This window comes from Lepidochelys kempii, chromosome 4, assembly GCF_965140285.1.
Source record: "Lepidochelys kempii isolate rLepKem1 chromosome 4, rLepKem1.hap1, whole genome shotgun sequence".
NCBI classification, from domain to species: domain Eukaryota; kingdom Metazoa; phylum Chordata; order Testudines; family Cheloniidae; genus Lepidochelys; species Lepidochelys kempii.
Window position 1 is genome coordinate 140,855,949 of NC_136383.1, and position 13,123 is coordinate 140,869,071.

Below are 13,123 nucleotides of genomic sequence, written 5' to 3' on the forward strand. Positions count from 1 at the left end.
GGCCTGGCTCACAGGGGCAGGTGGCCTGGCTGCTCCCCGCGGCCGGTTGCCTGGGGGGCGGCTGACGGGCTGGCTCAGCCCGGGCCCCTGAGGGTGACCAGTCCAGTCTCTGGGCAGTAACCGGTGGTGTGGGGGGGCACATCTCAGCCTCCTCTCTGCCCGCAGCGAGGGGAGAACCCCACTCCCCCAGGGGATTCCCGCGGTCTGACGTGGCCAGGCCACGGGGCGCGGGCAGCCTGTGTCCTCGCTCATTGCAGAGACTGCAGCCAGGCCTGCTCTGGGGACCCCTGGAGGGCCGGCACGTGTGGGGCTAGGAAAGATGGGTCCTCTGCTCTCCGGGCTGTGGAGTCGGCTCCCCTCGCCAGCACGAAACCCACCAATAGATCCACACAGCAACGGCTCCCGGGCCTGCACCCTGACATTTGTGCGCCTGAGAGCTGTAGGAGTTTCTGAGGGGCCTAGGGGAGTTAGGAGCAATCCCCCCCAGAGTGACTCCACGGTCTGATCTTGCTGGATTCTGGCACCGTTGCTCTCCTTGGAGCTGCTTACCTGCCCCCTCACCCCAGCCCAGACGGAAGGAGCTGAAAAGTGGCACCTTCCCCCTTCCATTAGCCCCTCGCTGGCTCAGTGCAGCAGCTGGGGGCTGCCTAGATGTCTGGGGGACGGGTGGTTTGGGGACGTCTCTGTCTCTGCGGCTCGTGGCATTACGTGGGGTCGGAGGGCTGCATTGTGGCGTGGAAGGCAGAGGCAGTCGCAGCTGTGCCCGGCGGGCCGTTCTCCAGGGGGAAGGGGGGTCTGTCTGTCTGCCTGTCCCGTCTGAGGAGTGCCAGAGTGATTGTGACACTGGGGACTGTGTGAATAACCAGCCTGGCACCATCGCCAGCTCCTGGGGGCCTCGGCGGGCCTGCCAGCCCAGGGCCACCTCAGGGTGTTGGGAGCCCTGTGTCCAAGGCCTCAGCTGCACTACCAAGCTCACCGGACTGAGCCGCGTTGTGCCGGGTGGCTGTGGCCGAGCCTGCAGGAACGGGGCATCCAGGAAGCTGGGTTCTTGAGGGACCAGGGCTTTGGCCAAGGCGTACTGTGGTTCATTCTGTAGGACGGGGGCGGGCAATTGTATTGGACACCCTGGGGCAGCTGTTCCCATTCTACCACCCGCACTGTGTCAGGCAGCCAGGGATCTGTAACCCCAAAGTGTTCGCTGGTATCTCTCGTCCTCCATTCTTCTGCACTTCTCACATTTCACAGATGGGGAAACCGAGGCATGAACAGTTCAGTGACTTACAGTCGCCCGCGGTGCAGTGGCAGAGCCAGGGCCCACTGTGCGTAGGGTCACCGTTCCCCGCTGGCTCTCCCAGCCAGAGGGGTACATACCCTCGTCACAGCGACCCCCGTTGTATCACAGGGCGAGGGCTCATTAGCAGCACTACAGCCCTGCATCTCTCCCAGGTAGGCCAGCCCTGCCCCTGCCCGCCCCCTGCATCGTGTGCCTCCTCTGGCCTGCCATGCCCAGCTCCCCCGTGGTGCCTGGCGGGTGCAGCTCGGCAGGCGGAGGTGGCGGCTCTGGCCCGGCTCCCCAGCTCACCCCCAGTGCGGCGCCTTCATTAGGGCCTCTCGGAAAGATATGATAATTGTGACATTTTTACATGATTAACAACCCATCCAATTTGCATAGCGCCGCAGTTCCTGGGAGAGCAGCCAAGCCCGCCACCCCGACGAGCCAGCAAGCGGGTGGGGGCAGGGAGCAGACCTGGCAGCCAGGCTGGGGGCTGGGGCTGGCCTGGCCCCCTCGCCCCCTGGAACGCTGACCCTCATGTAACAAAACGGCCTTTGGCAGCACACTACTGAAAGTATCAATTCAGGAAAAACTGCTTCGAGCGGGGCAGTCACAGCCCCAGACTGGGGTTTCTGTGCACCCCAAGGCAAACCAAACCAGCCAGACAGAGAGGACTTTGGTCTTACCCCACTGGCTAACCACAAGTCACACAAGCAATTCCCTTAGACACCCCAGTTTCCCAGTATCCCCACCAGCACCGCTCCTTATGGGGACGAATGGTTATGAAAACCAAATACCCCAGTAAAAGTAAAAAGGTTCTCTCGATCCCAAAGGACCAAGCCTCAGACCCAGGTCAATATACAAATCAGTTCTTACCCACAAATCACGCTGTGGCCAATCCTTTAGAATCTAAAATCTAAAGGTTTATTCATAAAAAGAAAGAAATATAGATGAGAGCTAGAATTGGTGAAATGGAATCAATGACATACAGTAACGGCAAAGTTCTTGGTTCAGGCTTTCAGCCGCGATGGAATGAACTGCAGGTTCAAATCCCGTCTCTGGAGAACATCCCCAGCTGGGATGGGTCCTTCAGTCCTTTGTTCAGAGCTTCAATTTGTAGCAAGGTTCCTCCAGAGGTAAGAAGCAGGATTGAAGACAAAATGGAGCCGTTTCCAGGGCCTTTTATATCCTCTGCCATGTGGAAGGACACCCCTTTGTTCTTACTCTGGAAAATCACAGCAGCAAGGTGGAATTTGGAGTCACCTGGGCAAGTCACATGTCAATGCATGACTCAGGTCTTTACAGGCAGAGCAGCCATTGCTCACATGCTACCTTGAATGTTCCCAGGAAGACTTTTCATATGTGGACTGGAGTCTCCCAAGGTCCATTGTCAGTTAAGTGTTTCTTGATTGGGCACTTACTGAGAATAGTCTTTTCTCAAGAAGCTGACCTAATGCTTCCCTGAGGCTACCTAGAATCCAAACACATTGAGATGCGAGTACGTAGCCAGTATCCATAACTTTAACTACAAACATGACACACCCACACAGATAGGATAATCATACCGAGCAAATCATAGCCTTTCCATAGACACCTCCCACGACCCCCTTTGTACAATATTTGCTGCAAATACAGAACAGTGGTGGCAACACTGATCCGTGCGGTCCCCGTTCATACTAGTAACGTCAGAGCGGGCCCAGTTCACGTCAGTAACGTCACACCTGGCTCTGCAGGGCACATGGCAGCAGGGAGTTGCCGCGGCTCAGGGTTCAGGACTGAACAGCTGTCCTGCCCCAGAACCTCCCCTCCCAGCTTTCCCACAATGCACCGGTGGGTGGCGTGGGCCATCGCCTAAGCAGCGTCAGACCCTGGTACTTAGCCCCTAGTAATGGCATCCCCCACCCCCCACCCCCGCCGGAGAGGGCTGGGCCACGGCTGGCATTCAGGGGCCTTGCAGTGCCTTGGGCTGCCCCATTGGGGGTAGGGTTCAACAGACACTGCCGTGCGATGGGCTGCCCCATTGAGGGGGCCTCCAAGGACACTATGGTGCAATGGGCTGTCCTGTTTCGGGGGGGTTCCAAGGACTCTGCATTGCAATGGGGCTTCCCCATTGAGGGGTGGTGCTAAGGACTCTATGGTGTGATGAGCTGTCCCGTTTCGGGGGCGGGGGTGCTAAGGACTCTGCATTGCAATGGGCTGCCCCACTGAGGGATGGTGCTAAGGACTGTGGTGTGATGGGCTGTCCCGTTTGGGAGGGGGTTTCTAAGGACTCTGCGGTGTGATGGGCTGTCCTGTTTTAGGGGCGGGGGTGCTAAGGACTCTGCAATGGCTGCCCCATTGAGGGGTGGTGCTAAGGACTCTATGGTGTGATGGGCTGTCCCGTTTGGGGGGGACAGGGGTGCTAAGGACTCTGCATTGCAATGGGCTGCCCCATTGAGGGGTGGTGCTAAGGACTGTGGTGTGACGGGCTGTCCCGTTTGGGGGGGGTGCTAAGGACTCTGCGGTGGGATGGGCTGTCCCGTCTGGGGGGGACTCTACCCCTGACCTGCACTCTCGGGGTATAGGCAATGTCCCAAACTGGGGCGGGGTCGCTGAGAGCTGCCGCGGGGGCCCGAGCCGCGCAGTGCACCGGCTGCCGGGGTCTCGCCGGACCGGCTCTCCTGCCGCACGGCTGCCGTAACGCTGAGATGCTCTTGGCCCCCAGGTGGTGGTGTCAACGACGGTGAACGTGGACGGGCACGTCCTGGCGGTGTCCGATAACATGTTCGTCCACAACAACTCGAAGCACGGGCGCCGGGCGCGACGGCTGGACCCCTCCGAAGGTGAGCACCCCCCGGCTCTGCCGGAGCATCCAGCCCCCTGCTGCACGCAGGTCGGCGGGAGCGGGGGGCTCAGAATGAGCAGCCGCTTTGGGAAATTGCAGGGGGCGGGCCCCAGCTAAGCGTGCCGGGGGTCTCCAGGCATGGAGTGCCGGGAAACAGCCACAGAGAGCGGCCCCGAGCGCAGCCCTGTGAGCACTCCCCTCGCACGGGCCTCCCCAGCACCGATCACCATTGCACCGCCGTGATCTCCATTTCCCCGTGCGATCGCACCAGGCCCCGACCCACCCCACCCACCCGGGTCCACTTTCAAATCCTGAGCCAGAAACCAGCACCCCACCCCAAAATAAAAGCAACGCGAACCCTCCCCAAGACCTGGCCCCCACGCTCTCCCCGTGGGTGGCTGGGCCCTGGCCAAGGCCCGTCCCCTGGAGGCAGCCAGCCGGCTCTGCTGGCACGATGCCCGGCATTGCAGAGGATCCCGACACACGCCATCTGCCCTAGAAATGGCCTGGCACCAAATCCCACAGTGCTGCCCTGTGAATGACCCTGTCAGCCCCTTAAGAGCTTGCTGGCCCCCGCCCCAAACCTGCCGCGGCCCAGCTGCCCACGGGCTTGATGCTTCAAACGGGGCAGCCCCAAGTTCTTGGCTAGCGGCCAGCACATCCCACGGCGGGCTCCGTAGGAGCAGGATGACGTGCCCTGTTGATGGCAGTTGCCCAGCACAGGCTGTTCTGGGAGGGATGGGGGGACCTGTACGTCACCCCAAACACACCGCTCCCTGCATAGCACTCGCTGTCAGCGCCCCGCGGTGGGTGCTCTGGGCAGCCGGGAACGCTGAGTGCCCCCAGGACACCCCAAGCCCGGGACACCCGGGACCCCCCAGCCCCGGGCCCCCTTTCTAAGCCGGCAGGTGGATGATCGTTCCCTCGCTGCCCCACAGTAAATGGGGGGCTGAGCCCTTCGGGGGGCGCTGCTGTCTCAGGTGGCGGGTGCACAGAAGCTAGACGGCCCCCCCCCCGCAGGGGCCCAGTGTGTTCTGATCGGTTGCTGCTGCCAGGGCCCGGCGCCCACGCTCCTGGCCCGTTCCTGCATCATGTGCGTGGCGAAGCCTGGCTGAGACGCCGGTCACCCCCCATCCCTGCCCCAGCAGCCCCCAGACCCCCGATCTCCACCATCAGGGCTCCCCCGGGCAAGCAACTCCACTGGCTCCTGCTTCGCCCCTCCTGCTGTCGAATACAGCTTGGGGGGTGGGGGTGGCGAGGGGCAGGGCCTGGCACTTGGCTCTGGGGCCTGCCGTGGTGCAATGCCATCGGCAGGGCACAGGTGCAGCCAGACCCACACATCACGGCCCCGGGACCTGCACCCAGCGGGATGGGATCTGTGGCACACCGACGCGGCACCGGCCAGGCTGGCACTGGCCTGGGGTCTGGCTCCTGGCATGGTTCTGCCAGGGCTGCCACTGGCCATCCTCAAAGCCCCTGGCCCCAGTGACTCAAGGTCCACTGATGGCAGCCGGAGGCTTCCCAAGGATCTCACAGGGGTTTGGGTCCTCCCGCCTTCCCCCCGGGCCTGCCAGGGCTGGGACCGGGAGCTCTCCGACGCGGGCCTTTGCAGCAGGTCCCCGGGAGAAGTGTGTGCCCCCCGCGAACCTCCACTCGCCCGCCGTGCCCTGGGGTCTCTCCCCGCTGCAGCTGCTGCAACACCGCACAAGTCCACCCTCTGTTCCCTCCGCTCCCCACCCCACCCCCTCTGGCATTCGGGGGCCAGGCCCCCAGCCACGCTATGTTACGGCCTCTGTGGAACTGCCAGTCCCCGCTGGCAAACCCCCGGCTCGGCGTCTATGTCTCCCCCAGCGCTGACCCCCCCGGCCTGGCAGGCTAGACCCTCTCTGGAGCCGGCAGTGCCCAGCGGCCCTGCAGTGCCCCGCTCTAGAGCTCCCCCCAGCCCCCTCCCCAGCCAAGGGAAGCTTTGCCATTCCCACGGGGAACGGGTGTCCCAGCCCTACTCCCCTGCAGTAAGTCCATCTGCCCCCCTCCCTCCATCCATCCGCCCTTCCATCCCTCCCTATTCACACCCCTCCCTCCATCCCTCCCTATTCACACTCCTCCCTCCATCCCTCCCTCCCTCCCTGTACACACCCCTCCATTCATCCATCCATCCCTGTACACACCCCTCCATCCATCTCTCCCCATTCTCACCCCTCCATCACACCCCTCCATGCATCCGCCCCCATACACACCCCTCTGCCTATCCTTCCATCCCTCCATCCATCCTTCCCCATTCACACCCCTCCCTCCATCCTTCCATCCATCCCTCCCCTACACACCCCTCCACCCTTCCTTCCATCCACCCCTCCCTCCATCCCTCCCTATTCACACTCCTCCCTCCATCCATCCCTCCCCCTACACACCCTTCCGCCCATCCTTCCTTCCATCCATCCCTCCCCATACACACCCCTCTGTCCATCCTTCCATCCCTCCATCCATCCTTCCCCCTACACACCCCTTCCTCCACCCATCCCTTCCCATTCACACCCCTCCTTCCATCCTTCTGTCCCTCCATCCATTCATCCCCCTACACACCCCTTCCTCCATCCATCCCTCCCCATACACACCCCTCCATCCATCCTTCCATCCCTCCCCCTACACACCCTCCATCCTTCCACCCCATCACACCCCTCCCTCTATTCCTCCATCCATCCCTCCCTGTACACACCTCTCCCTCCATCCATTTCTTCCCATTCTCAGCCCTCCGTCACACCCCTCCATCCGTCTGCCCCCATACACACCCCTCCGCCCTTCCTTCCACCCCCATCACGCCTCTGCATCCATCCCTCTCCCTACACACCCCTCTGTCTGTCCCTCCATCCATCTGTCCCCATTCACACCCCTCCTTTCTATCTGTCTGTCTCCCATCCCAGCCCTGCTCTCTCCTCTCCTCGCCTGCTTTCTCCTCCTCCCCGTCCCGGCTCTCCCCGTGCTCCCCGCTCTCTCTCACCCCCTGACCACGCCCTGTCTCTCCCTCCCCGCCTGCAGCAGCCACCCCCTGCATCAAAGCCATCAGCCCCAGCGAAGGGTGGACGACGGGCGGGGCCACCGTCATCGTCATCGGCGACAACTTCTTTGACGGGCTGCAGGTCGTCTTCGGCACCATGCTGGTGTGGAGCGAGGTGGGCGAGCCTGAGCCCCCTTCCCCCGGTGCCTCTCCGCCTCCCCACACCCGCCCCCCAGGCCTCTGTCCATCCTGAGGCCTCCCGGCGCCGCGCAGCCCCGTCCCGACGCGCCGGGCAGGGCCTCTTCGGGCTGGGCCGGGGGGAGCTCTGGGTCAAGGCGAAGGGGCCCTGCCCTGTGGGGTGCAGCCCCCGGAGGTGCGGAGCCCAGGCTCCCTTCAGAGCTCCGGCCCCACCAGATCCTGTCTCAGTGGGCACCGTGCCAGATCCCCCCCGCCCGCCTCCCGGTGCCAGGCCACTTCCCCCGAGGGAGCCCCGGCCCAGCCTGGCCTGGGGAACGGGGCAAGGGCAGAGGGCGCGGGGGACAGGCTCCGAGGCACAGCGGCACCCTGGGGGCTTCCCACGAGTGGGGGCTGTGATGGAGGCTCCTCGTGCCCCTGGCTGGCCAGCGAAGGGTCCTTGGACTGGGGCTAGTCTGTGAGCTTGAGAGGCTGGGGGAGCCGGCTGGGCTCAGCCCCGGGGGTGGAGAGTGAATCTGCACCTGAATCGGGGCCTTAATCTCCTCCCCGCCCCATTGCCCCTCCGGTCATCATCTCCCCTCCTCCATCCCCCCCCCGCACTGCACATGGGCTCAGCCCCCCTCTCTCCTGCCCCTTGCAGCTGATCACCCCTCACGCCATCCGGGTGCAGACGCCGCCCCGCCACATCCCCGGCGTGGTGGAGGTGACTCTCTCCTACAAGTCGAAGCAGTTCTGCAAGGGAGCGCCCGGCCGCTTCGTCTACACAGGTGAGGGGCGCGGGCGGGCCGGGCAGCTCTGCCCTCGGGGCTCACCACCCTGCTCCACACCGCTCGGCCACGGCGGGACGAGTGACGTGCCTAGGGCCAGACAGCGAGTGGGTGGCAGAGGTGGGAGTGGCACCCCAGAGTCCTGCCCCCTCTGGTGTAACTGCCAGGCCCCGCCCCGGGGGACTCTGGGAGTCACTGGGGGTCTGGGTGGCCAGGGACTGGTGGGTGATCTGTCGCCCCCAAGGCCTCCAGCCCATTGGATGGCCAGGAAAACGCATTCTTGGTGGCCAGCGCCTCCTTGGTCTGCCCTTGGGATGCCGTTTCCTCCTGTCCCAGGGCGAGGGGCGTCTGGGTGGGGTGCTGTGTCCTGGGCTCCGGGAGGGAGCCGTCACATGGCCGCTCGCGGGCGTGATGGGAGCAGCAGGCAGCCCCTCTGCACGGCCGCCCAGACGTCTCCCCGCCACCGGCCCAGCAGAGACCGGCTCCCTGCTCTGGGGGCGCCCCCAGCCTGGGCATGGTGGAGCCATGCTGGAGGGGCAGGGCAGCAAGGACCTGCCTCTCCTGACCCCGTGGAAATGCAGGAGTGGGAGCGGGGCCTCCGTCTGGGCCCTGGTGAGCTCTGAATCACCCCCCAGCCCAGCACAGAGGGCCTGTGGGGGCGGGCGGGAGGACAGTGAGGGGCAGATGTCTCTATAGGGCTGGTTTGGTGATAGATGTGTGTAGGGGGGAGGGGCGGAGGGGTAAATGGAGGTAGTTAGGGGTACATGGGGTAGATTATAGAGGGTTCGTGGTGATAGGATGGATGGATGGGTAAGTAAGTTGGGGGGTGGAGGGAGGGAGGTGGACGGAGGTGGGTAGGTGGGTGTGGGGATGGATGTGGGGGACATGATGGATGGATGGGTAGGTAGGTGGTAGATGCATGGAGGATGGGTAGGTGGGGGGATGGGAGGGGCGGGGATGGAGGGACGGGGTGGCTGAGGTGGGTCAGTGAGAGGTAGATCCATGCGGGGGATGGATAGGTGGGTGGGGAAGATGGGAGGGGCGGGGACGGAGGGAGGGGGATGGCCAGAGGTGGGTCGCTGTGGGGTAGATGCATGCGGGGGATGGGTAGGTAGGTGGGGGGGATGGGAGGGGCAGGGATGGAACCAGGGGGGCGGCCAGAGGTGGGTTGCTGGGGGGTAGATGCATGGAGGATGGGTGGGGGGGATGGGAGGGGCGGGGATGGAGGCAGGGGGGCAGCCGGAGGTGGGTCACTGGGGGGTAGATTCATGCAGGGGGGACAGAGGGCAGAGACCCGATGCTGCCTTTCGTAGGGCACTCGTCCAGGTCCCCCACTCCCACTGCTGCTTCTCTCCCTGCTGTGTGGGGGCCCGGGGGGGTTCCCGGCACTCAGCCTCCCTTTCCAGACCAGGGCTGCTCTGTGCGTATCGACCCGGCTGAGGGGGCCGGGGGCAGTGATTGATTTGGCCCCCGCTCCGCCGGCTAGATCCCAGTTTCCAGCTTCTCTGGCTTTGCCCAGCCGTGGAAGATTTGGGGGGGGGGGGGGGATCAATAGGGTGTGTGTTCCTGGGCGGGGCTTTCCTCTGTGTGTGACACCCTGTGTGTGTCTAAGACTCTGTGTGTGGGACATGACACTAGGGTGACCAGACGTCCCCATTTTATGGGGACAGTCCCGATAGTTGGGGCTTTGTCTTCTATAGGCTTCTATAACCCCCCACCCCCTGTCCCGGTTTTTCACACTTGCTGTCTGGCCGCCCGACATGACACCGCGTGTGTAATATCGTGTGTGCGTGTGTGAGACCCTGTGTGTGTAACACCATGTGTCTGAGACCCCGTGTGTGGTGCTGTGTGTGTATGTCACTCAGTGTGTGTGTGTCACAGTGATTCTCCCTCCATCCCCATCTGCCCCCCCGGCTGGCACGTGCTCCAGGTGAGCCCCGGCTGCTGAATGGCAGCTCCCCCTGCCAGGCGGTTTGGGCACCTCCCCGGCCCGATGCCCGTGCTCCCCTCCACGGGGTCGAGCCGCTGACAGGGGTCCCAGCACGCAGCGCCGGGTGGCTCCTGCCCGGAGCGTGGGGCGACGGGTGGGGAGACAGCCCGTCGGCCATTGTCGAAGGGCTGGGGCAAGCCTGCCTGTCCCCAGGCCTTCCCCGGGAGCCAGCCCGGCCCACCCACGTTGCGGCCAGGGGCTCCTGCTGCCAGCCTGCAGAGCCTCTTCTCTCCCCACACCCAGCACCCCTCTGTCTGTCTGTCTGTCCAGCCCTAGCGCCCGGGCGCACCCCTGTCCGTCCAGTCCTAGCCTCCACATGCCCTGTCTGGCCGTCCAGTCTCTGCCCCTCTGGCCTGGTGCCAGCCCAGGCCGTGGTGCTGAACCCTGGGCTTGGACCCTGGCCATGCAGCTGCGGGGGTTCGGGGAGAGGCAGGGACGTCCCGGCCCCCGGCCCCTGGGTAGACTCCATGTCACTCGCACAAGGAGGCGACGTCCATCTCTAACGGGAGCAGAGTAGGTGGCTGGGCCCAGGGGTCAAGGATCCATGGGATCGGGGCGACGCCCCATCTTTTAAACAGTCCCTGGGAGGCCCCCCTCAGTATGCCAGGCCCCCACTGGGTCCCACTTTTCCTTGTGTGGGCCCCACTTCCTAGATGGAGCCTCTGGGCTCCAGCCCCCTGCTTCATGCCTGAAGCTCTGCCCAGCGGGTCGCATGGGGCCAGCCCCCCGGAGAGCCTCGCCCCCCTACATGGAGCAGTGCACCCACAGGTTATGCGGTAACGCCCGGCTGAATTTGCAGACCAAGCCAGGTTTGTTGGGCACCAGGGCGCAGCCCTGGGGCAGCCCCGAGACGTACAGGTGAAAGCACCGTCTGTCTATCCTGCCCCCACAAAGCACCAGTCGGGGGTGGCGGGTTCACCCCTGGCTCTGGCTCTCTCTGGCCTGCCTCAGCCCCTGGAGAGGGCAGACAGCCTGTGCCAGGAGCCGGCCCCTTATCACTGCCGGTCCCCTCCCAGCCCGCTGTGCCCAAGCCTGCAGGCCAGGCAGTCGCAGGGTCACCGGGGTCAGTGTTCTGGCCTCAGGGATTGCCCATTGTCATCTCGGGTTCTCCATGGCTTTGGGTCAGACTCAGCCACTCTTTAGCCTGACAGCTCAGCGACACGCATGCCTGCGTCTGCTGGCCTGCCCTGAGAGCGAATGTTGTCCTTTCTTCCCCCTGGGAGCCAGGCAAGGCTGGAGGGAAACTGAGGCACACACCGGGGGCATAGTATTAATACAAAACTTTCCCACTTTGTCACCCCAGGACTCCTGGGTTCTGTGGCCTGGCTCTGTGCCCATGGGTAGGTCAGCCCCCTGCACCATGCCTCAGTTTTCCCCACGGGGACAGCGCCAGCCCTTCCCCTCAGGCAGGTGGGGTTTAGAGGGAGCCCCGTCCATGGCACCTGACCCTCTCTGTTTCCCTCCCTTCCCAGCACTGAACGAGCCAACCATCGACTACGGGTTCCAGCGGCTGCAGAAGGTGATCCCCCGGCACCCCGGAGACCCCGAGCGCTTACCCAAGGTAGGGTTGCTCCCCCGTGGGGCACGGAGGCAGCACGGGTCAGGGTAGACAGCCCCATGGCGGTCAGGTTCCCATGCCACTAGCCCCGCAGGGTGACTAGCGGGTGGCCCTGTCACAGAGCCCCCGGGCGATGCTACAGAACTGCTCCCTACGAAGCCAGGCAGGACTCTGGGGGAGTCTCCTCTCTGTGAGCAGCCTGTCTGCAGGACACACAGCTCCCCCGACTCCACCTTCCTGGGTCTGACCTCGGAGCATTCAGCCTCCTCTGCCCCTCCGTGTGCTTCCCACAGCGAGTCCGCTCAGGCGGGGTCCTGGGGAAGCCAGAGGGTCCTGCCCCCCAACTCCGCAGGCAGACGGGACCCTCAGCCAGCCAGTAAAACAGGTTTATTAGACGACAGGAACATGGTCTAAAACAGAGCTTGCAGGTGCAGAGAACAGGACCCCTCAGCCGGGTCCATTTTGGGGGGCAGTGAACCAGACAACCACGTCTGCCCTTCACTCCATGTCCCAGCCAGCCCCCAACTGAAACTCCCTCAGCCCCTCCTCCTCTGGGCTTTGTCCCTTTCCCGGGCCAGGAGGGCACCTGATTCCTTTGTTCTCCAGCCCTTTAGCTCTCACCTTGCAGGGGGGAAGGGCCCAGGCCATCAGTTGCCAGGAAACAGGGTGTTGGCCATTCTCTGTGTCCAGACCCCTGCACACACCTGCCCTCCAGGGCTCTGCAAGGATCATACACCCTTACCCCACCACCTACAGACTTAAGAACTGCCTAGGGGAAACTGAGGCACCCCCACACTATTCAGAGGAAACATTAAGAACAGTCCCGCTTCGTCACAGGCCCACAGTGGTGGCGGGCTCCACAGCACTGCTAGCGAATGGCTGCATGGCTCTGCCCCCATGCTCCCCATGCCCGGACAGCATGCTGGCACCCGGGCTGAGGGGGCAGGGGAGGGGAAATGGTGTGCCAAGGCCAAGCAGCTGCCTGGGGCTCCCCGAAGATCCTCCTATTCTGCTGTGACCCTGCCCTGGCGTTAGTGAATTTATACCCCTCCCTGCCCTCACCTCCCGAGGGGGAAACTGAGGCGCAAGTGGCAGGGAAGTCCCTGGGGCCTCCCTGCTGCCAGGGCCGCCCGGCTGGGTCTGTTCGCAGGATTGAGGCCACCATCATCAGTGGGAATCTGGTTTTTGTTTCCCGAGGCACTTTCCCAACATACAGACACCCCAGTGCTGCCCGAGAGACCACAACCCGACCAACCGGCCCAGGGGGAGCAACGTGGCCATCGGCCATGGGGAGGGGATGTCGGGCTGGCTGGGGACTCCAGGCCTGGCACGCCGCACCCCTGAGAGGCCGGGTGCCTCAGAGACTTCAGCCGTCCCTGACACTCCTCCCTCTGTTGGCAACTGCTCCCTCCCTGTGCCCCCCTTTGCACCCCTTGCCCCGGCAGGGGACAGCGGTTTGCTATCGCTGTGCTGGTCGGGGAGAGGGGTGGACGCTGCCTGGGGCAAACATAAACGCAGTGTGAA

The 13,123-nt window shown here is 64.0% G+C and overlaps 1 protein-coding gene across 4 annotated transcripts in view; it reads left to right on the plus strand.

Moving 5' to 3' along the window:
- EBF4 (EBF family member 4) overlaps positions 1–13,123 on the plus strand; it is a 97,806-nt gene that overhangs the window by 63,028 nt on the left and 21,655 nt on the right. For all 4 annotated transcript variants that reach the window (XM_073343083.2, XM_073343080.2, XM_073343082.2 and 1 more), the window contains 4 exons: positions 3,978–4,095; positions 7,131–7,264; positions 7,925–8,051; positions 11,514–11,602. In XM_073343083.2, the coding sequence (XP_073199184.2) occupies positions 3,978–4,095; positions 7,131–7,264; positions 7,925–8,051; positions 11,514–11,602 (468 nt within the window). The remainder of the gene's footprint in view (positions 1–3,977; positions 4,096–7,130; positions 7,265–7,924; positions 8,052–11,513; positions 11,603–13,123) is intronic.